Here is a 21784-nt window from a genome sequence, read left to right as displayed (position 1 = left end):
AAATTGTTTAGAAAATAGACCTGACAGATGCAACGGATTGAATGTATTAATAAAAAACAACAAAAAAAAACAACAACAATAAATTGTAAATATAGAAATGAACAAACCCCTCTTCACCACAATCCAGACTTAACTTTCCTTCAGAGAGGATTAGTTTTCTACCTTTTTATGCTGTGACACAGATCAGCCAATAACAAAGCCAGGACAACCAATAGAAAGGTTTAGCTGCACATTTAAAGCAGCTACACAGAGTTCTAAGTGGTTATAAACAGTCTCAATTTAATACTGACTGCAGTGATTCTAGCTTCACCTTTAGTATTGAATCAGTGTGATAGGTACCTCAACAGAGGGCTGACGAAAAAACGGGACAGAATGGCACGTTTCTTTTGGTAGCATCCACAACTTATGACAATGGGAATGCAAAAATAAACCATTCCAGTGTGTGAAGAGCTGAACTGACCTGCGGTCTCATTTATAAACATTGCTTACACACAAAATGAGGCCTGAAAGAGGCTTACGCCACTCATTCATTCATTCATTCATTTATTTTCCGTAACCACTTATTCTCTTGGGGGTGGTGGGGGGGCTGGAGCCTATCCCAGCTGACATTGGGTGAGAGGCAGGGTATACCCTGGACAGGTCGCCAGACTATCACAGGGCTGACACATAGAGACAGACAACCAGTCACACTCACATTCACACCTACGGACAATTTAGAGTCACCAATTAACCTGCATGTCTTTGGACTGTGGGAGGAAGCTGGAGTACCCAGAGAAAACCCACGCTGGCACGGGGAGAACATGCATACTCCACACAGAAGGGCTCCCCCACCCTGGATTCAAACCAGAAACCCTCTTGCTGTGAGGTGACAATGCTAATTACTGCACCACCGTACCACGCAATATTTTGTGGCGCACACCATTTCTGGCTTTTGTCCATGTGTACATTTTTAATATGGATCATAATTATAGTTTTATAAATGAGACTCCTGCATAGTGTACCTTTAGGCCCCTACCAAAAACAGGCAATAAATAATATCAGATTGAATTAATTAATTAAACAATTCATTTCTTTATCTTTTTCTTTGAAGATTTGCTTCAGTCAGTTATTTTCCAGTCAGATTTTGTCTGCTATACAATAAGGGTGTCCTGGAGGATCTACAGTACAGAGGTGTGAGGGCTGAAGCTGCTGTTCTGTCCTACACCTGGGCGTTATATTTGCCACTGCTGTTCAAGTCTGCCTTTGTTACTTTTAATAACTCTGACTGTATCACAGAAGCTCACTAATGTGGAAGCTCCTCCGACATGGGAAATTCATGTATTCAGCACCACGCTCCGTAATATATCGCTTACGTCTCCGCTGCAGCAAATTAAGCATTTTACAGGACCTCTATAAGCATTTCCTGTTTTATCACTAGTGAGTGGCTGATCATACATCAGCCTGGCAATGAATGGATGAAGATCACTGCCAGCGCTGTGATTTGTTTGCCTTGCCATGTACCCTGAAAGTATCAGCATATATTTAGATTTCTAAATGCCCTGCTAACGTAACTTAGCAGATGTTGGGGAGTCATATGGATGTTGGTGTAACAGAGACCCCCTCAGGTATTCTCATTATTCTACTACTGAGCAGATGGCAGGGAAACTTACCACACTTACCATTATCCATCATACATATTCTGCTCCCAATTTACATAGCCAGTGCTTCACGGGAGCTCCTACAGGGAGAGTACCTAGCTCCAGGATTGCACTGCAGCTCCACCTGAGGCTTAGGAAGACAGTCTGAGATGTCACTGCCACTACACCTCAAACTCAAATATGCTAATAGTTGTACAGAGGAATTCCAATGGGTGCATCCCAGTTGTAAATTTTGAATCTCGAGGAATAAAAAATCTGCAGCTTGATGATTTTTAAATAGTTTAATATCAATCAGGAAATGTTTTACTTTGAAGGAGCCTTAATAAGATGATAAAAAATTTCTTTTATTGTATTCTGGAGTGTTTGCATATACAGCCTGTCACTTATCAGGAGCTCAACTTTCAGGATTATTATACATTTAGATGTGCTGGCATATGTGAGCATTTCAGCCTAAAATTAGGAAACTCATTTAAAGACCCTTAAAACTTATTTTCCCAACCATCTTTTTACTATGAGCCATAGAATCCGGCACAGTTTTGGTTATTTTGATTGAGACCTTTCTGCATCTGTACTCCTCCTTCTCTCATAGTGAAACTAGATGATGTCATGTATGGACTTAGCAACATACAAAGTTCAGGCTGTTGTCATGCACTGTTTGTAAGTGAATGTACGAAATGTAACGCACCAATTTTCATACATATCCCACGTAATCATGAGCCAGTAATTCATGGATAACCCACATATTTGGGAAGGCTACGATCACGTGACCAAGGTGCTTATGGGAATAAAGAAGGAAGTCGTCTGCATAAGGAGACCCAAAACCCAACCTATGTAACCTTATGCCTAAATCGCCTAAATCTTAAGAGACCTAACCATGTTTCTTTTCCCAAACCCAACTACCTTACTTTACATTCATAACCTTACGTTAAGTGTGTAATGTCATTCATGGGGCGTAAAGGGCTCATTTATGCTTAACGTTACATATGGAGACGGGCGAAGCCCTCTACATTCATTTCATCCATATCTGTGCACATTTTCTGAAAGATTACAGATATGGATGAAACAGAGCAGTGTCATCGAATATCGTAGGGGCAGTACAGCATAGTTCAAGCGAGATACAACCATAGGAGAATAAGATAAATAATGGCGGAACAGAACGCTTGGTAATATATAATAATGTATAGTGAAAATAGATTGGGATGATTATAATAGCCGCACACTACTTTTGTCTACAGTGCTGCCTCCGTTTAAAGGTACTTTTTTACTTTTTTGGGGGAAAGAAATGCGCTGTCAGACATATGTGAACATACATGACTATGTGAATAATCACTGTCTGTGTGATAAATCACTAAACGATGCTGGTTACAGTTACTGCTAATGGATAGCTAACGTTAGCCTGAGTGGGAGGCAGTTGCAGTCCAGTCATACAGTGTAGAGGCATCAGACTGTCGTCTCCATGTGCATCTCAGCCGAGATCAAACAGTTGGCCATTAACAGGTTGTTTTTTATAGACTACTGATGGATTTAATCAAGTATATATAGACATAGATGTTTGTATCAATATCCGGCCACTTTGTCGGGTCATCGATTCCACTTGGACAGGGGGAAACCGAAGGGACATGACGGCTATCAAACTTAAATTATTAAAGGAACGTGAGCTCTGAGGTTCAGGCAAGGTCGCAAGACAATTGTTAAACATGTCGATAAAACAAATGTTAGTCTATAAAAAATAAATGCATACAAATGTGTCAAAATTATAATCCAAACACGTCAAATAGCACTGACTTCTATAGGATCCTCTGCTTTGTGTCCCCTAAAAAGGCTGCCAAAGGTTTTATGTTCTTTAGCTGATCTACAGGTGGCTGTAAATTGCCAAGATGTGCAGCAGTGCAACAACAAATGCAGCGAGGAAGAAGACTACTAATAAATGATGTAGGTTTTTAATATGATGAAAAAATGTGAATGTTTTAGCGGCTTTAAATCATTTTAACATTAAATGTGTTTGTTATTTCCTTAAAGCTGGGGTAGGCGATTTCATTTTGGCATCATTGAGCAAAAAACCCCATAATAAACTTCTAACATTTTGTAAGAGAACACTAGACTTCTGCACCTCCAGTTGGTTCCGTTTTCAGGCTTTAGAAAATCTAGTCAGGGACGAAAGACTTCGGCCAATCAAGGATCATTTCAGAGAGAGGGCATTCTTATTGGCTGTTGTACAAATGCAGATGCGCGTGCACGTTCCTTTGGAGAAAGCCTGATTTAATGGTGAAGAATCCTGAAGAGAAAGTTGCTATTCTAGCAGAGGCAACAGCTGTCTACACTGCAAAGATAAACTTGTCAAAAAGAGAGTCTGGCAATAAACAGAACGAAACATGTCAGTATCAGTGAAGTGTTTCAGATATGGAGAGAAAATGTTCAGCAATGTAGATTAGCCTTTTGCTAACCAAAGCCTCACAGCTGCAGCTTCAAGTTCACATTCATGTCGCTAATGTTAGCTAGAGCCTCGATCACAGCATGTCCTCCACCTCACTCCCCGCCACTACAGGCCACCTCGCAGACAGAACCAAGGTCAGCGGCCATAGTAACCTAAATCCAGCCAGCACAAACCCCAGCACACAGCCCTGACTCCCTGCCAGATCTGCAAACTTTCTGTTGCTGCCGTTACACAGGTTAGACTTGGTGCTGCTGCTGGCCACCAGTCTGCTGTGACACACTTGAGCTGGCTGAATTTGCACCGCCACATCTGCTGACCGAAAGTCTGTCTCCTGAGCTGCTGCCTGCTCGCCTCCTGGTGACGCAAACCCTTGTGGCGGGGAGTGAGGCAGAGGGACAGCAGGATGTGGTAGCTAGCTAATTCTTAGCTAGAGAGAGAGAGCTCTGCAATGGAATACAATTAAATAAATGAATGTATGGGAAACACAGGGTTACTGTATGAAGCACGTGGTTGTCTGGTGGGAGGAGCTTAGAAAAGAAAGGGGAGGGCTGCAGGAGGAGGGTCTATTTATAAATTTAGCTGTTTTTGTTTCTTGTCCAGATGTGTTCCTACCCCAGTTTTAATTTCTGACCAATGCATCAGCTCAGATGGGCATTGTTTATAAGGAGAAATTTTAAAGAGGCCCTATTATGCTCACTTTTGGGGTCATATTTGTAATATTGGGGTCTAGTGGCTTTGTGTCGGAGTCATCGCGGCCCTTACCTTAACTGGTTTTCACCTCCTGAGGCTACATGAGCTGCTAAAAACACCGCCATAACTTAAGCGTCAGTTCTCCCTTATCATTCTGAGCCTGAGTTGGAGCCTGAAAGTGAAGAAACACAAGTTAATAGACCTGAACCATTGTAGCAAAGACTGGAGCACGACGTTTGACGATGGTTACGTTTTTATTTTGTAGCCATCTTATATTTCAGATGTATGATAACTGTAATTTATCTAACATTACGTCATGGTAACAGCTGTGTGTCCACTGACATCCACTATTTAGGTGCACTTGTGGAAACTGCCGGCAAAATGCAGGTAGCAGTCATCAATATATTCAAAATGCTCCCAATAAAACACTGGCTCTCTCAAGCATCCACATACAATCCTTAATACTGTATGTGTGTCACACATGTATACATCCAGGCCGGTGATTTGCACAGCACTGTTCATACTTTGGTTCCACATTGGAGCTTCTTTTTATTTTGCCCCTCCTCCACCTCCTCCTCCTCTCTTCCCTCTGAATGGCTCTCAGTGGCGGAGGGGAGCAGTGGCAGTGAGGCAGCACTCGGCCTGAAGGGCACTTTTCAGCCTGGCCAGACACACTCGCCTTGCTGCTTGGCTGCGCAACATGGGTCACCGCCTTACATTAGGAGGACCCTGCCAAAGTCAGCCAAGCGGAGCCCTGCAACATACCTGAAAATGAATGAACAAAGTCGATGTTCCACTGCCTCCTGCAAGAAAACAAGCATGTTGGATTCTGTTTGCAACATCGTGAAATGAAATATTAATATCGCAGAGGTGCTTTACATAAGGTGTCTCATCAGTGGATGGATTTTTCCAGCCGTAAATCTTCAATCACATTATCTTTCTAATAATTATAACAGATGAAAGGGCTGGCCGGCAGTTTTGATTAGTGTATCTTATATCTTGGCACAGTGTGGAAATGAAATGTTCTCCTGTGGAGCCCGTGGGTGCTCTTGCTGAGGTCAGAAGGGGAGACTAAAGCAGACCTTCTGTGTCAGCCTCTGTTATTTATTTGGAGTTCAGGCTCTATTCATCACCCTGTTGCCACTCTGCACTGTCTCCCCTGCTTTGGAAGGCAGCAGCCACATCTCCCAGCTTCTCCTCTGCATCCCACCTTTACAGCCCAATGATCGACGTTTCATGAGAGGCACCTCAAGGTGGGGCTAAATGGTCTTATATTCCCAATCATGTCGCGTAGGCGGAGTCTGACTCTCATGCTCTTTGCTATGCTGCTGCCTGCCCAGCCTGCACTGTATATGACAAAAGCAAAGGGGGATGGAGTGAGTGAAATAAATCCACACTTCTTATTTCTCACAGCCACTTTTTTAGGGGGGTAGTAATTTGGCAGGGAGAGAGAGAGGGGGGTGTTTGGATCACTGCGCCACATAACAAGAAAACGTGTCCTAGTTCATGTTAGTAGTAGAAATCAGCAGCCTATCTCTTTTTACGCACACCCTGCTCCAGTGAAGGCAACAGCAGTTCAGATCAGATTTCACATTCAGCTCCGACCAGCTGAGAGAGACACAGCCAGAGAGCAGGAGGGCTCGTATCTCCGCTTTCCCCTCCGATACCCCCGCCAGAAAAAACCCCCACACAGCCCCTGCGAGGAACAACCGGGTGCGCGGCGCAAATATTAAAAAACACCACCGGGATTTTTTTCCCCTCCTCCTTTTTTTTTCTTTTATGTATTTTTGCAGGATTTCAGCAGCGAGAGCGCCACAGAGAATTAGATAGAGAGAAGAAGAAGAGATGGACGAGCAGACGAGGTTGATGCACTCTCACACGGGGGTAGGCATGGCAGGGCACCCCGGCCTGCCGCAGCATATGCAGGAAGGCACCGGAGGAACGGACGGCGACGGAAGAAAACAGGACATTGGAGACATTTTACAGCAAATTATGACCATCACGGATCAAAGTCTGGACGAAGCCCAAGCCAGGTAAAGATATGCTCCGATCTTCTTCTCCTTCCGCTGTCAGGAGGAGGAGGAGGCGGCGGCAAACTAGGTTTTTGAAAAGAAAGGGGGGAAATAAAAATAAAAATAAAAATATAGACATTAAAAAATATAAATTTGTAACACAGTGAGGCGTAAATGTTTTGCACAGCCTTGTGCACAAACAGAAACACCCATGGCATGCCTGCAGATCACTAGTTTGCTCCACATTGAAATAACTCGCTCCAGAGAGAGAAAATAAAAGTGTATGAATGTGGTGTTTATGACTGTGACATGCCAACGTGTCGCCCACGGAGAGTATTTTTAAAGCACTTTACACCTCAGCACAGTCAAGATGCATTCACGAGACTGGAGAATAAATTAATAAATATATAAAGCTGACATTTGATTTCCCAAATATGTCATTTCTGAGGGAAAAGTGTGAACAGCAAAATGCAACTTTATTATTCCTGATACATAATCCACTTTAAAATCACCAAAGCTGACAAAAGTGAAGCATCTCACATGTTTTGTTTTATTCAAAAAGTTGCTCAGAAAATTCAATTCATGCACACATTTAATAATTTTATACAACAAGACAACAGATGAAGCTAAACAAAATGTTCCAGCAGTTATGGACACAGCTGGAGCACATGTGTTATTATTTGTTTGGAAATCATTTATTGTACTGTAGCATTTATGTAAAAGATAAAAATAGAAATGACAGTAAACAGCCTTGTTATTTTGGGAATCTGGAGGTTGAATATATGTTTATGTGGTTTGATTATGAAGCCACTTTTCTGTTGCAGGAAACACGCTCTGAACTGTCACAGAATGAAGCCAGCGCTTTTCAATGTCTTGTGTGAAATCAAAGAAAAAACAGGTACGTTCACATTAATTCTAATAGGAGACACGGCACTGTTGTTGTCTACGAGAAACACTGTAAGCCTCCTTAACCAGGTTAAATGAATACATACTGTACACACAGTATTTCTCCCTAATGGAGCAGGCACCAGCTCTGTGTGGGCTATTTTATCATCAAAGGGTAATTTGCTATTCAGGCACCGATTCACACAGGAGAGCCTGATGGTGGATATTCAGTCACAACACAATTCACCATATAAATTTCACTGACATGTAAGACATGTGTTTCCTCCTGTAGCTGTAAAGTCTGCGCGTTCTAAGTATTTCACAATAGGAACTGTGGACAATTACCTCGAGCAGTCCTTATCAATTATCGTGTCAAAATATGAATGAGGGTTTTTTTGATGCTATTGTGGAATAATAGAGAGTATTGAGCAAAATTGTCACAAGCACGTTGATGTCTCCCCTTGTGAGTTAACTGTCAAGTCTGGTGAATACGTCTCTTTCTATTCTGTATTGTGTCTCTCTATTAAAGCAGTTGTGAGAGAGCATGTCAGCTGAATAATTGCTAGGAGAGAAATAACGTAACGTAGGAGGCGTAAGTCATGTTTCCAAATCATTCTCCTCATGACATTTTTGAAATTGGCACAGATAGAATTCGGTGCACTTCAGACTGATAGTGCATCTTTTATTTTCCTGTCTTTACACTGATGTGCTATAGGACTCCTCAAAACTTACACTGGTGAGATATTGAGTTGCCACAGCATGCGGGTTTACTACGAGAGGCAGCGCTTCCTGTGTGTGTCACACTCATTAGTGCATGAAATCAAATGGAATGGATGGAGGATGAAGAAGATATTGTTTTCATTGTCTCCAAAGTTGCACTTGCTCATACTTGACCTCTGTGGCGGCGTCGACTGGCGCTGTTTAGATTGTCTCTCGTGCGTGATGCCATCGTCGCCTGGTGCTTTCATGGATGTTTTCATTGAGGTTTTTCATTGAAGTTCACCTCGCTGCCTTCCCCCCAAAGCCCGGCAGTTTATCTTGAATCGGCCACTGCCTCAGGAGAGAGCAGGGGGCCTTTTGAAGCCTGCTGGCTCGCTCCTCTTTTTTGTTGTCTTGGTAGGTTTTTTGGAGGGGGAGTGACACAGTTATGCATAGTGTTTTACTCCCTGGCGCTTCTCGGAGTTCATCCAAAGTTCGGCTCTGCTGAGAGTACAAAGTAACTTGGACCTCTTCCTGCCTGCACACCCATTCTTTTCCCTTTCAGCTGGCAACCTATAAATACAAGGTGCAGCTCACAGAGCTCCACACAGGAGATCTGCTGCTTGTCTTGTTTGTGGAGACGTTAGCTTTGTTCTGAGTTTACTAAGAAACATTTTACTGCAGTTCAAACTCTTTCTCTAATTCTGGTATAATTTTAGGATTGTTTTTATTTATTTATTTTCCTTACAATAAATTTACAATACACAAAACTTCCATTTTGAACAAGTTAATGCTTAGTTTTTGCTGTTGTGGTGTTGCCACGCTTTAAAAATCATGACTTACAGTAAGAGTGCTTCAAACTCTGCTTCACCTCTGTCAGTCTCAACACGTCAGCACTGCTGTCAGTTTTAGTGTAGCTAACTCACAGAGTGTTAAAACGTATCTAAAAAGTCTGAGAAAAAAGCATTATTTTACGCACACATCGGGAAAAAAAAGTCACGATATAAATGTTATATTAAACTCTAGCTTCATTAGATCCATTCATCAAATATATAAAACATTGGAAAATTTATAATGAATACTATAATAATATTAATATATTTTACGTTCACTTCCGCTGGCGAAACTGTCGAAATTCTGACAGTATTATTTTAAATGTGCCAGTTCGAAATCGCAGCTCGTTGCTCCCTCTAGTGGTGTGGTCTCCATTTGATATTGAATTTAAACATTTATTAAAAAATATGTGTGATATTTATTTTCACCTTAGTTTAAGTTTTCTTGATTTACAGAAATTCAATTGCAGATGTGACGATGGCACACGGCGTGACTAAAGTACAATAAATGTTACTTAAATAAAGGAAGCACCTAGTTTATAAATAACTTTTGGCTTATCTGATTGTAATAAAATTAATTCAAACATACATGGATGGTTTGAATAACACTTTGGCAAATACTTTTCTCTGTAAGTCATTCGGCTGAAGTTCTGACATTCAAACAAAACTAATGTTCCTAACATTGGGAATCTGGTAGGATCATGATGCCTGTAGTTTTGAAGTTGGAATACGGTCTTCAAGTTTTCTTTCTAAGTTGAGGCTTTAATGGACGGCTTAAACTGAAAGAGTCAATGATGCTACTTTTGGTAATGAAACTGACATTACCGAGGAAACAAACCTTAAACAACTTCTAGTCTCCTTTGAAATTGAATTTAAATATTTATTAAGGGTTAAAAAATGTTTGTGACCTTTTTAATTTGTTATTGTATGTAAGTTTGAAATTCAGTTGATTTATAGAAATTAAAGTTGAGACAGTCGGTGGATATTTTACTTTTCTAACGTCGGGAAGTTCTTTCTTCTCTCTGCTATCCATAGTTTTAAAGTTTTGTAGTCACTTGGCATTCTGGTTTTCTTTCTCTGTATTTCACACTATAAACAAGGCTTTGACAGAAGTTAGTATTTTGGTCAAAGAAAGCTGATGTCATTATGGAAACACCCTGAAACCACTTAGGTCTCCTTTTGACATTTAATTTAAACATTTATTGAGGATTAAAAAATGTTCATGACCACTTAATTTCTCGTCATCCTGCAATTCTCACTTCCATTTAAGTTGTTTAAGTTTTCCTGATTTGTAGAAATTAAATTAAAGTTGTGGCGGTCAGTAGATATTTTACTTTTCTAACGTTGGGAAGTTGGCAGTATGGTGGTATTTGTAGTTTTTTTAGTGGGGACCATATTAGGAAGAAAAGTGGCTTTTAGGTTTTCTTTCTACACTGAGGCTTTGACAGGAAGCTGAAAGCGAAAGACTCAATGATGCCGCTTTGTTTTTGTTTATTTCAGGAAACAATCCTGAAACAACTTCTGGTGTCCTTTGAAATTTAAACATTAATTCATGATTAAAAAATGTTTGTGACCTCTTTGAGTTGTTATTGTTGGCTGTTTAAGTTTTCTTGATTTGTAGAAATAAAATAATAGATGTGGATATTTTACTTTTCGTATGTATGTTTCGTACGTGTGTAGTTTTGAAGTTGGCAATGCATTAGTGAAAGAAATCATTTGGCTTTCATGTTCTCTCTCTACGTTGAGGTTTTGACAGACAGTGAAACGTTTGTGTTTATGTCAGTGTTACAGTAATGAAGATGATCCTAGACAACAAACCTGAAACACCTTTCTGTCTCCTCCATGTGCGCCAGCAGCCGAACTTTCTCGCCTTTAAAATATTTCAGCTTACAAGTCGACCGGCCGAGTCCAACAGCTTTAGCTTCTCCCCAAAGCTGCAGTGGAGCCGCTGTAACTTCTTTGTCCTGTGCACCATGTGAGCGCAGAGACAGTGTGTATCCACAGAGCTGCTGTTTGCTTGTGTATATTTTCCGTCGCTGGCTGTCCCCGGAGCGGCTGACAGCACCTGCAGGACACAATGCCAGTGTTGATCTAGGGCCTGAACTTCTGACCTACTCTGTGTATTTTTACTGGGCTGATGTGAGGGATGGCCAACAGAAATATTGTGCAGTATAAACAAGCACAATGGTGCAGCAACACCCGAGAGGAAAGGACAAGGAAGGAACACTTTATTTAAACCAGTGCCTCTTTTTTTTTTTTTTTTTTTGACAGACATCGGCTTCGTCTTCAGCCGGTTTCATTCCAGGCATATTTGGGTTGTCTTTTTTAGTTCAAAGGAGTAATGTTTTTCAGACACTGCATGATTGTGTGTGTGTGTGTGTGTGTGTGTAGTACATTCCTAAGAGGAGACTAAGCATAAAATATATAAAGCATATTAATTACTGCAGTCGATGTGTCCAAAGGTGAGAACAGCAGGTTTCGTCTGGAGAGGTTCTCACAGAAACCTTCCCAAAATATATCCAACAGTTTGACTCCGCTGCTTTTAGCCTGTGAAATCTTATCCACTATCTGAATATAAGTTAAGAGGCTGAGATATGAAATTATTCGACATGACTTAATCCAAGTTTTCCCTCTATGTAATCTATTTGTGTAAGAATACTGATATTTGGAAAGGTGGACTTTTTTCTCTTCACCATCAGTTCTTATGATTGATGAAAAGCCTCTTTAGATAAGCAAATGCTTGACAAACTGATTTGGAAAATGAGCCGCCTTGACCTCTGTAAACACTTCACCAACATCATAAATCTCTGGCAGTGTCAAACAAAACCACTCCTTGACTGAGCTGCTCAGTAAATGTGCTGCTCCGACTCCCTGTTTAATTTTTTTCCTCTCAACCTCAACAAAAGGCTGGCTTTCTTGTGGCCCGTGTTTGTGTAGTGTAAGGTTTCAAGCCTAGGGGATCCTCCATTTATAAAAATGACTAGCCGAGTGATGTAATGTTATTTTTTGAAGGGTGAAAATAGGGTGTTTTACAGAGGGCAGCCGGGTAGTGTTTGACAGGATGAAATGAGCCAGAGGTCTGATTATGGAAGGTGCATGGAAGCCTACACTACATTGACTTGTCAGTCCATTCAGATGCTTGGCATCTGCCTATTTGTATTACAGAGGCTGAACACAGCTCAGCCCTGCATGTCACTGTGTAAACACTCCCAGCAGCCTTCATGGGGAGCAGGTACGATTCCAGAAGTAGTGTGATGTGGTGTTCTGCTCAAACAATTATTGCATTAATTCATTAGTTTATAACGGAGCCCATAAAGTCCCATAAGATGATAAAATAATAACTTTATTCTGACTATATGGGCTCCGTAATTAACAGTTTTAATACTTAATTATTCTTTGAAGTCATTAATGACGCAAACTTTGTCTTGTTTAACTCTCTTTAATTTAAGGCTTTTCTTATTTTCTTTGTTTTATATCATTATAAACTGAATATTTGTGGCTTTTGGGCTGTTTGCCAGACAAAACCAGGGCTGCAACTTGAAATCCCAATATGTGCAATATCCAGACTGCAGGAGCTGGAATTCTTTGATAAAGGTAAAACATGTCACATCATACCATTATAACTGAAGCATTGTGGTGCCACAGAGATGCCCCAGCCTACAAATTATATACCAGATGTAAGTAAACATGCTTGTTTGATGCAGACCCCAGCAAAAAAATCATCATTATTATTTTTGTTAAGTGAAAATGAAATGCAAAAATTTCCTTTCCCGCTTAAACTGCGCCTCATTGCACTCCTGATATCTGTCAAAATAATAGTAATATAATTTTCCTGTCCATTAGCTAGTCAATAATTGGTTTATTGTTGCAGCTTTATTCAAAACAAGACATTTGAAGGCAGCACTTTGAGTTCTGGAAAATTTGCGAGTGATATTCACATCTTATAGACGAAGCTACTGATAAACAATCCGAAATATGATCAACAACTTAATTAATATTGTAAACAAACATAAAAAGGGCAGCGATGAACTATTATATTCATTAATATGTCATTATTTTGTAATGTGGTGACAGAAGGAATTTATTTTGAATTTATTTCGAGATGCACCCTTGAGGTTCGGCGAGGCTGGGCAATATGGCGAAAATCAAATATGGCGATATTTTTAACAAATAGCTCGGTATCGATATTACGATGATATTTTAGGGTTCACTTTTGGTGCTTTTACAAAATATTTACACAGGGAGATTTTTGATAAAAAATCATCAGTAATGTGGAAATAATGAGCAAGTGGCTAAAGGCTAAGCTCAGAAAATTACGTCACTTTACTGTAAATGCAGCAGGAAAAGAAAACACTATCCAAAATCTAAGCTGATATTCAGTCTCAGTAATAATAATAATAATAATAATAATAATAATAATATATTGTTCAGCCCTATGTGACTATCAGAAATCCCTCTGTAAAGGAGTGTGTGTTTTTAGCTTTTCTTGGCTGACTGACTGTAAGTGTAAACCAGCAGGTAGTAAAAGTGCATGTTAGCTTGTCTGTATTACGAGGCGATGTAGATGTCTGCTCTGATAGCGAGCGTCGTGTCACGGGGCTGTGCCTCCCCTCGCCCGCCCGACGACTCTGATACGTGCAGCTTTTGTCTCCCCTCTCATCCTTCCTCCTCGATGCTGATACAGCAGCATTCGGGGGGGGGGGGGGGGGGCGAGGAACGCCAAGCTCGCCGCCACAGCTGTTTCCCCGATCTCTCTGCTTAATCATCCACTGAGAGAGAGAGAGAGATAGAGAGGAAGACCTGGAGTCTAATTCTGCTCCGAGGACGTAGACAACTGAGGAGAAATGTGTTTTGATTAAGCAGCGTAAGGCATGTAGTGACTTTATACTGTATTTGATGCAGAATCCTAATCACAGAATCATCAGTGAGTGACAGCATTGTAAATGGTGTGTTAATGCCATTACAGTATAGAACAATGTGGTTACATTGTACATTATGCAAATTGTCAGTCGCCTAATTGATACATGTTAATCATATTAAGGAGCTTAATTATAGGAATCTTACTGTGCTGCCATTTGTTAATTAACACTGACATCACATGTATGAGGAAAGTGATCTATTTTTTTTTTCCCCCGTGCCGTGACAGCCTCCCCTCGTCCTCCAGCACTGTATTGTTTTTATATTTTTAACTGGTATATTTTCAGAATTTCCTGAACTGATGAATGATTTTTTCCCTCTTGGCTGAAGGCCACTGGAATGCAGTTTAGAAAAATTACATTTAGCTCGGAGCAGCCCTGCCAGTGTGGAGATTACAGAATGAAGGCAAGATCCAAGTAGACTCGTAAAAGAGCGCGGGCCTCAATCTTTTACCTGAATGTCGACTCCTGTGCTCAACGCATTGCTTAAATATCACTGTTCTGCCATTTACCTTGTTCGAGGCTCTCTTTGCAATCTCGGTCCCTGCAGGTTCGGTCTGCCTTTTTTTATACATAGGCCTTCTTAATATGTTACGAATTTAATCAAGTCTGCAAATTTGTTATGCACGTTAAATTGAACATGCAATGGCACATTTGGATGTGGTTGCCATACCAACCCCCCAGGAGTTCATTTTCCATAATGTAGTGTTTGGAATCTCATTTCCTCCACTTTCCCCCGCTGCTACTTGCAGACGCCACCTCCAGGCTTCCACTGTATGTTCACTATGAAAGAGGCTCGGCTGCCACAGCTTTCAAACACTGGAGGGAGGGAGAAAGAGAAGAGAGAGGGAGAGAGAGGCCTCTCTCCACGTAGTGGAAATGACACAAATTAATATACACTACTTAAACCAGACCAAGATTAATGGTTCCCTTTCGCTGCAGCTTAGTCCCACTGTCAGTTGCCGGGTGCTCGTTGGACAAAATCAACACTAATCAACATTTATTCCACTTTTGCCCTGGGCTCTCAGGAGTCTGGCAGGACTGCGTTACCCCCCCCTCTTCCCTCCCAGCAATCCACCCCTCCCTTCGTCCGTCTCGCTACGCTTTTCACCTCTCATCCAGCTCCTCCATACATCACCCTCCTCACACCGCTCGGCTCCTCAGAGGAGAGTGCGCCCCCTCCTATCAGGCCACATTAGAGTCATGATAGATTTTCTCTTTTCATTTGCATCTGATATTTAACACAGCAAAGCAGTTGCTCTGTCACTTTACAGTACAAGTATGTGTGTGTGTGTGTGTGTGTGTGTGTGTGGGTATGTCTATACAAGTGTGTACGCGCAGGCTTTTGTTCGTGTGTGTTTTTGAAACAGTCATTTCAGCCAGTAATCTTATCTGCACTCAGTTGCCACTGCATTATGAGAAACAGGATATGCATTAACTGAGTGTGTGTCAGGTGGTGTGTTTATACAACACTTCATTTTCTGGAAAGTAGCATTTTAAAATACCCACGACCGGGAAACTGAACTCCAAGGTCACGCTGTAAGGCAAACTTATCACGAGTGTTTTCTAAAGAACTCTGTGTTTCACCCTAAAAGTGCAGTGTTGCAGTCAGTGCTGTGCATCATAAATATCCTTTTGATTTCTGTGAGTGGCATCCACAGATCTGCTGACTCCTCTCTCAGCAGCAGCAGCAGCGGCATCCATCCTCACAGAGCCACATTAAGCATCCCGCGAAGGCTCATAATTGGTCGAGCTAATGCAGCCCGCAGTTCTACTGCTGCTACTCATCTCTTTGTCATTCCACCAGCTGCGATGAAAACACACTCAGAGGGACGATTATTAAGAAACATCTCGAACATTTAACAGTGTCTACATCCTCAATGTAAATATTCAGTTTACTCTATTCTTATAGCTGAAGAACAACGGCATGACTGAGGCACAACAACCATTAATGATTATGTTCACTATCAGTGTATTTATTCTTCTTATTGTTACAATAACTTTGATATAACACAGAAGTTTGTGTCCTAATTTACAATTTTGTGCTGCTGACATACAAACAATTCATTAAATACAGAAATATGGTGTCATGCTGCGTATAAATAGCACTGATTAATTAGTGTGATATGATATTGATCTGATAGGACTGTGAATCCTATTCCAGATTTTAACCACTGTCCAAATGTGAAAAAAAAATCAAATATTCCGTCTGTAACAGGGCGACTGCAGGACCTTCAAAGTCATAAAATGCCATAAATGTAACTATAATAGGTCTTAAAAGTCATTAAAAAGTCTTAAATTGGAGTTTGTTAAGTCTTAATTGCCATGAGCATCTGATCTAATTTCATGTATCCATCGTTTAATATGTTTCTGTCAATATGAGTGAAGCTCTACTGTGTGAAACTCCACATTTCTGATGTTACAAATCTTTAAACTCGGGCTCAGGATTTTAAAAACAGGAAATGTAGATGGATCAAACTTTTTCAGCAGTCAGTTTAAAACTTTTTTAAAACTTTTGGTTTTTTGAAATTAAAAAAAATATATATATATTTTTGGTCACTTATCTGACCCAGGCACATTACAAAATCCGTACATTCTACTCAATCGGAACGACGCACGCGTAACTCCACAGAGATGAGAAGGAAATGAGATGGCGCACTTGTAAGCTACTTCCAGACACTGTATGTGTGACATATTTTATCATACCGATATATTAGATTTATGGATGCTGAGCCATTCGGAGGTTGCTTCTGGGCTAGATGTAGCCTGTGGGCTGCAAATTGAATAGCCCAGCTTTAAACCTAATACTGTGCTTTTACTTTATACTTGCACTTACCTGTTGGCAAAATGTAGATTATCCTAGCTCACTCTTAAACCTCCCCCTGCACTGGAGTACATATATACCTTTGTGTTTAGCTGCATTGTTAATATATGAAAAAGATTATTTGTCCAAAAATCTGTCTTAAATTTGCTTAAAAATGATCTTAAAAAGTATTAAGTTTAAACTTCTGATAATAGTTTGACCTATGGGGCAACCTCTAGCTCACCTGAGTGTGTGCCCCATACAGATGGAGGCCTTTGCAGCATCACGGGTTCAATTCTGCACGTCATCCCTCCCCTCTAAGCTGTATTATCAATAAAGGGAAAATGCCCCCCCAAAAATAATTCTAAAATAATAATAATAACAATTTGTCCAATATTCAAAATTCAGTGTATGAATGCGACAGGTGGTGCTCTGTACTCCAGCGGGGGTGTTTGTAAAACGCAAAAATGGAGGAGACTAGCACGCCATGCTAAACGGATCATTATAAGACGAAACCAAAGTGCCGTGAGGATTTCGCATTTAACACCATGGAGGAAAAATTGTGGATAAAAGTGAGGCTGTTTGCTGACTTTAGAAAATGTAACATCCTTACAGTAACGTTAGCTGTCGCTGAAGTGATGCAGCGAACGCATCGCAAATTAAGTCAATTCTACATCAATGAATAAAGTTTGAATTTATATTTTGAATTTTTTCTGTAAAAGCATGATTGGATTTTCTGACAGCAAGAAATGTGCTGATCACAATTTAGTTTTACTTTCTGATTTCCATTCATGCAGCTATTGTCTTACCCACTTGTTCTTATTACGGGAGCTTGATGTACTGGATCTATTCCCAGCATGCATTGGGCGGGTGCCAGGGAAACACCCTGAACTGGCGAACGGTCCATCACAGCAGCTCAGATTTTATTAACGTCCAGTAATCTGAGGTGGATCCCCTCCTGCAGCGGGCTCACATTTAGAGATTGCATGTTGCTTTATTTATCTCGGAAGATGAAATTGTGCAAACAGCTGATGCCTCTTTTCCTACTTTGCCAAGATATTCAGCGCAGTGTTGTCCATCTTGTAGCATTGCATGGCCAGAGGCATTGTCATGGCACCAACTGGCCTCATTGAAGTGACACCGAGTGCTTTGTCAGCTTTGTGTCTCAGGTGCCAACCTGCGCTTCCCAAAATAAACTGTCATGCAATGTGGCAGGACAGAAAAATGTAGGCGCATGTTGGGGCCCGGCACCCCCCCTGAAAGGAAACAAATGTTCCATAGCACAAATGTATTGTGGTTTTGGACGCCTTCCCAGCGCCGACACCAGCAACATAGTGGGGAACTTAAAGCGTGCAGTGTGATCGTCTGCAGCATCAGCAGGGGTCACAGCAGGTGGGATCTCAAAACTTGGAGTTTCTCTGCTTTGACGACGCCTTTTATTTATTTTTTAAGTGATTTTATTTCACTGTGGACCTGTTAGAGTTTGACAGCTCTTTGTTATTTGCAGACATCCTCCGCCAGAAATAGCTTATGCTTACTGTAGTTAGCTCCTCTTCCTGTTTTATAAATGGTCTGTCATTTTCTCTCCGCGGTGCAACATTACACCAGGAGAGCTAACGGAGGATGTGCACTTGGTTGAAGTCACTTTCAGGCTGATGTCAGGAGGCTGGAAAGGGTGAGCATGTGGAAAGTCACATGCAGAGACGCCTAAGCGACCTCCAAACTGTAACCACTGGCCCACCACTCTGCCCTGTTGGATTTGGCCCTGAGCGTGTGATTCCTGTTAGATCTCGGTGTGGCCTGTGCGCTCTGTAGCTGCCGTGACATTTTTATGACTAGTGGACTGAAGTAAAGGTGGGAGTCACAAAGGCTTGAAATGGAAGTTCAGTCCTCACCTCTGTAATGAGGAACCAGCAGTTAATCATGCAGACAAAGGGAAGGATTCTGTAGCCTGACAGAGGGAGAGCTATAATGATGTTTCACTAAACATGGAGCTCAGAGCTGGAGAGGTTGGGATGTGAACAGTGTTTGAGTCAGGATGGTTGAGGAGGGGGTGAGATGGGCCCATTACTACCTTGGTAGGAGGTCACTGCTTCATCTAAACAAGAAAATACAAAATACTGTTAATGCTAAAATGATGTAAGAGCTGGCATTATGTTAGATATATAACTAGTTTCATTTTTGAGTCCACTGAAGAACTGAGAAGACGCAAAGAGACAATCCTCGCCTACATGTTAATGCTATAGAGTGATGTTTCTCCAATGACAGATTCAGACTACACAATATCATCCGGATTAGAGCCCAGTGGATGTCGGCTGCATCAGTTGATTGTTTTATCCTGTGCAGTGTGTCATAGTAGACAATAGATGTGTCACAAATCCAGAAATTTAGTAGTTGATACCTATACCAGTGGAATTCCACAACTCTCGATACCCAATTCGATACGACGATGAAAAACAAAAACCATAAGTCACAGGGACTTAAACATACACCCCTTTATTAAAAACATTTAAAGTCAGTTTAATTTAAATTTGATGATTAATCCCCAATCGTCTACCTCAAACTCAAAGTGCTAGTTTATGTGGGTTCATGTTGGAGATTGTGTGGGCCAGGAAACATTAATATATAGTCTACAGTTTATTAACATATCTCTCCTTCATTGGTGTTATTGTTAAACACTTGTACATGAAAGATGTGAAGGCTGATCTTTGTGGCACTGAGATTGGACGGCTCAGTAAAAATTGACAGTGACGGGCACAGCAGTGTTTTACTCAAAGCTGAACATGCCGGCGTTTGTAGCATGGCGTAAGAACATGGTGCTCCCATTGTCAAGAACTAAGGAAATTCGATGGCCGCTTGCAGTCTTCTTCATTATCTTCATAATGTTGTTGTTCTTCCATGCTGGTGGGTGTTCCTCTTCTTCCTTTGGCATTTAACAGCGGGCTAAAACACTTGTAGGCGTATATGCTGCCCTGTCAGGCCCAGGAGAATTACATCCTCTGCAAATATGATACCGGAAAACAACGGGTACTGTCACAATTTTGGCGTTGACGTGCTACCGAAGAATCGGTTCACGTAACATCCTTAATGGACGACAACTGACACTGCTTGACACTGCACAACAGAAAAACTAGCATATTTGAATTTTTTTTTCCTTCCCCAGTGTATTCCCTGTTGGCTGTAACTTTGACCAATAGGAGCTAAGAGCGCTCCTCAACTGTAAACATACTGAAGCCAAAGAGGAATGGTGTTGTTGAAGGTGCAGATGAAACTGTGAAACAGAGAAACGATCACAGTACAAGACAGCAGTCCATAGAACCTCCTCCCCAGTGACATTACTGGTGTTGTGACGATGTTCAGTCCACGTGTCTCTCAGCCAAGTCATTGCAAGAATTTATGACCCTATAATCCCCAAATCTGGCATAGTGACCGACATACCAAAAGAAAAGATAGTGTAATTTCAGCGTGGCTTAACAAATAAGTGCTGTGCACGCCTACCAGGTAACAGCCAACATTTAAACTTTGTAGTTTGTGTCATGCCCCGTTGGCGTCGTTTTAGCACTTTGTAAATGAAAGATCGCAAATTTCTGATACCAACAGTATGTCTCACTCAATGAAAATAACACGTTGCAATTCATCGCACTGTGAGCAGCCACAGTCCATTCTTTGTAAATTTGCCTGGGTCGTTGTTGCGACGGAGTGCGCAGGATCAAACTCTGCAATACCAGTAGTGCTGGAACACAGTTTGTATGGTATCTACCGAAGTGGCGCTCCATGATTTACGTTTCCAAGTTATGTTGGTTAGGTTTAAGAAAACAAACATGGTGTCAACCTGCTTTAAAATAACTTGGTTTCATGTTGTTGTGAACACCGGTCTCCTGGGCGAGAGTCCTGTGTTGTTTGACCAATCTGCAACCCCAACTTGCGACATTACATAGATTTTTGAGCTTTATACTAACTCCTCCTGTCAGTGCATTGGTCATGTGATTACAGCATTCCCCATTACATGGGTTGCACACAAATTACTGATTAATGACTCTGTGATTTGTACTTTTCATCAACAGTGCATGAGAACAGCCTAAAAAAATTAATACAGGTTAAATGACTCATTGCTTCCAGTTTCTGAAACGTCAGGACTTTTCTGTGTTTTATATAATTGTAAACTGAACTTGTTTGTGTTTTTGGGTGAACAAGATAAGCAATTCAAAAGCATTGCCACTGTGAGGGCACTTTTTACTATTTTCTGACATTTTATACACCAAACGATTATGAATCAATCAAAAAAATAATAATTGGGAGATTAATTGATAGTCAGCGTAATCATTAGCTGGCGTTCTAACAGCCAGCTGGCCACCCTGTCATTGCTCTCCCCGCTGATAAATTCACATTGCTCCTGCCTCTGCTGTAAAGAGATTGTGTTGATAAGTTAATATTCCGACAACAGAGACGAGATAAAGAGGTTTTAGGAGTTTGGAGGATAGCGTAACCTTGATAAAACGCTCATCTCAGTGACATTGATTTTCACCATCCATCTTCATCTGATATGAAGTATGCAAATGGTGGCATCGGCTGGGAGTGGAGTACAGTGCTGTTAAATGGGCCATTTCAAATGTTCTTTGTACTATGCTGACTTCCAAAAAATTCACTGTCAGCCAGCTCGGCGCATGCTGAAGTCTTTCTGGAGACGCTTTTCCACCTTTATCCTGTATCGTCTTCCATTTATTCCACTTCTCTTCCCCCCTTTTTTTCCTCCCTTCCCCATCTTCTCCCTTCCCCTCTTCTTGCATGCTATACAAATTAGGTATATATATACTGACAGTGTCAGAATGGCTACTCATGAAATATTAACAGCTTGTAGAGAATTTTACATTTCTC

At 41.1% G+C, this 21784-nt stretch overlaps 1 protein-coding gene across 3 annotated transcripts in view; it reads left to right on the top strand.

The window, feature by feature from the left end:
- Window positions 1-6176: 6176 nt before the first annotated feature.
- Window positions 6177-21784, top strand: part of LOC117253845 (pre-B-cell leukemia transcription factor 1-like) — an 88460-nt gene continuing 72852 nt past the window's right edge. For all 3 annotated transcript variants that reach the window (XM_033621621.2, XM_033621620.2, XM_033621622.2), the window contains exons 1-2: window positions 6177-6794; window positions 7598-7671. In XM_033621621.2, the coding sequence (XP_033477512.1) occupies window positions 6607-6794; window positions 7598-7671 (262 nt within the window). In that variant the 5' untranslated portion in view covers window positions 6177-6606. The remainder of the gene's footprint in view (window positions 6795-7597; window positions 7672-21784) is intronic.

This window comes from Epinephelus lanceolatus, chromosome 6, assembly GCF_041903045.1.
Source record: "Epinephelus lanceolatus isolate andai-2023 chromosome 6, ASM4190304v1, whole genome shotgun sequence".
In the NCBI taxonomy this organism is placed as follows: domain Eukaryota; kingdom Metazoa; phylum Chordata; class Actinopteri; order Perciformes; family Serranidae; genus Epinephelus; species Epinephelus lanceolatus.
This window is presented reverse-complemented; position numbering and strand designations above follow the sequence as displayed.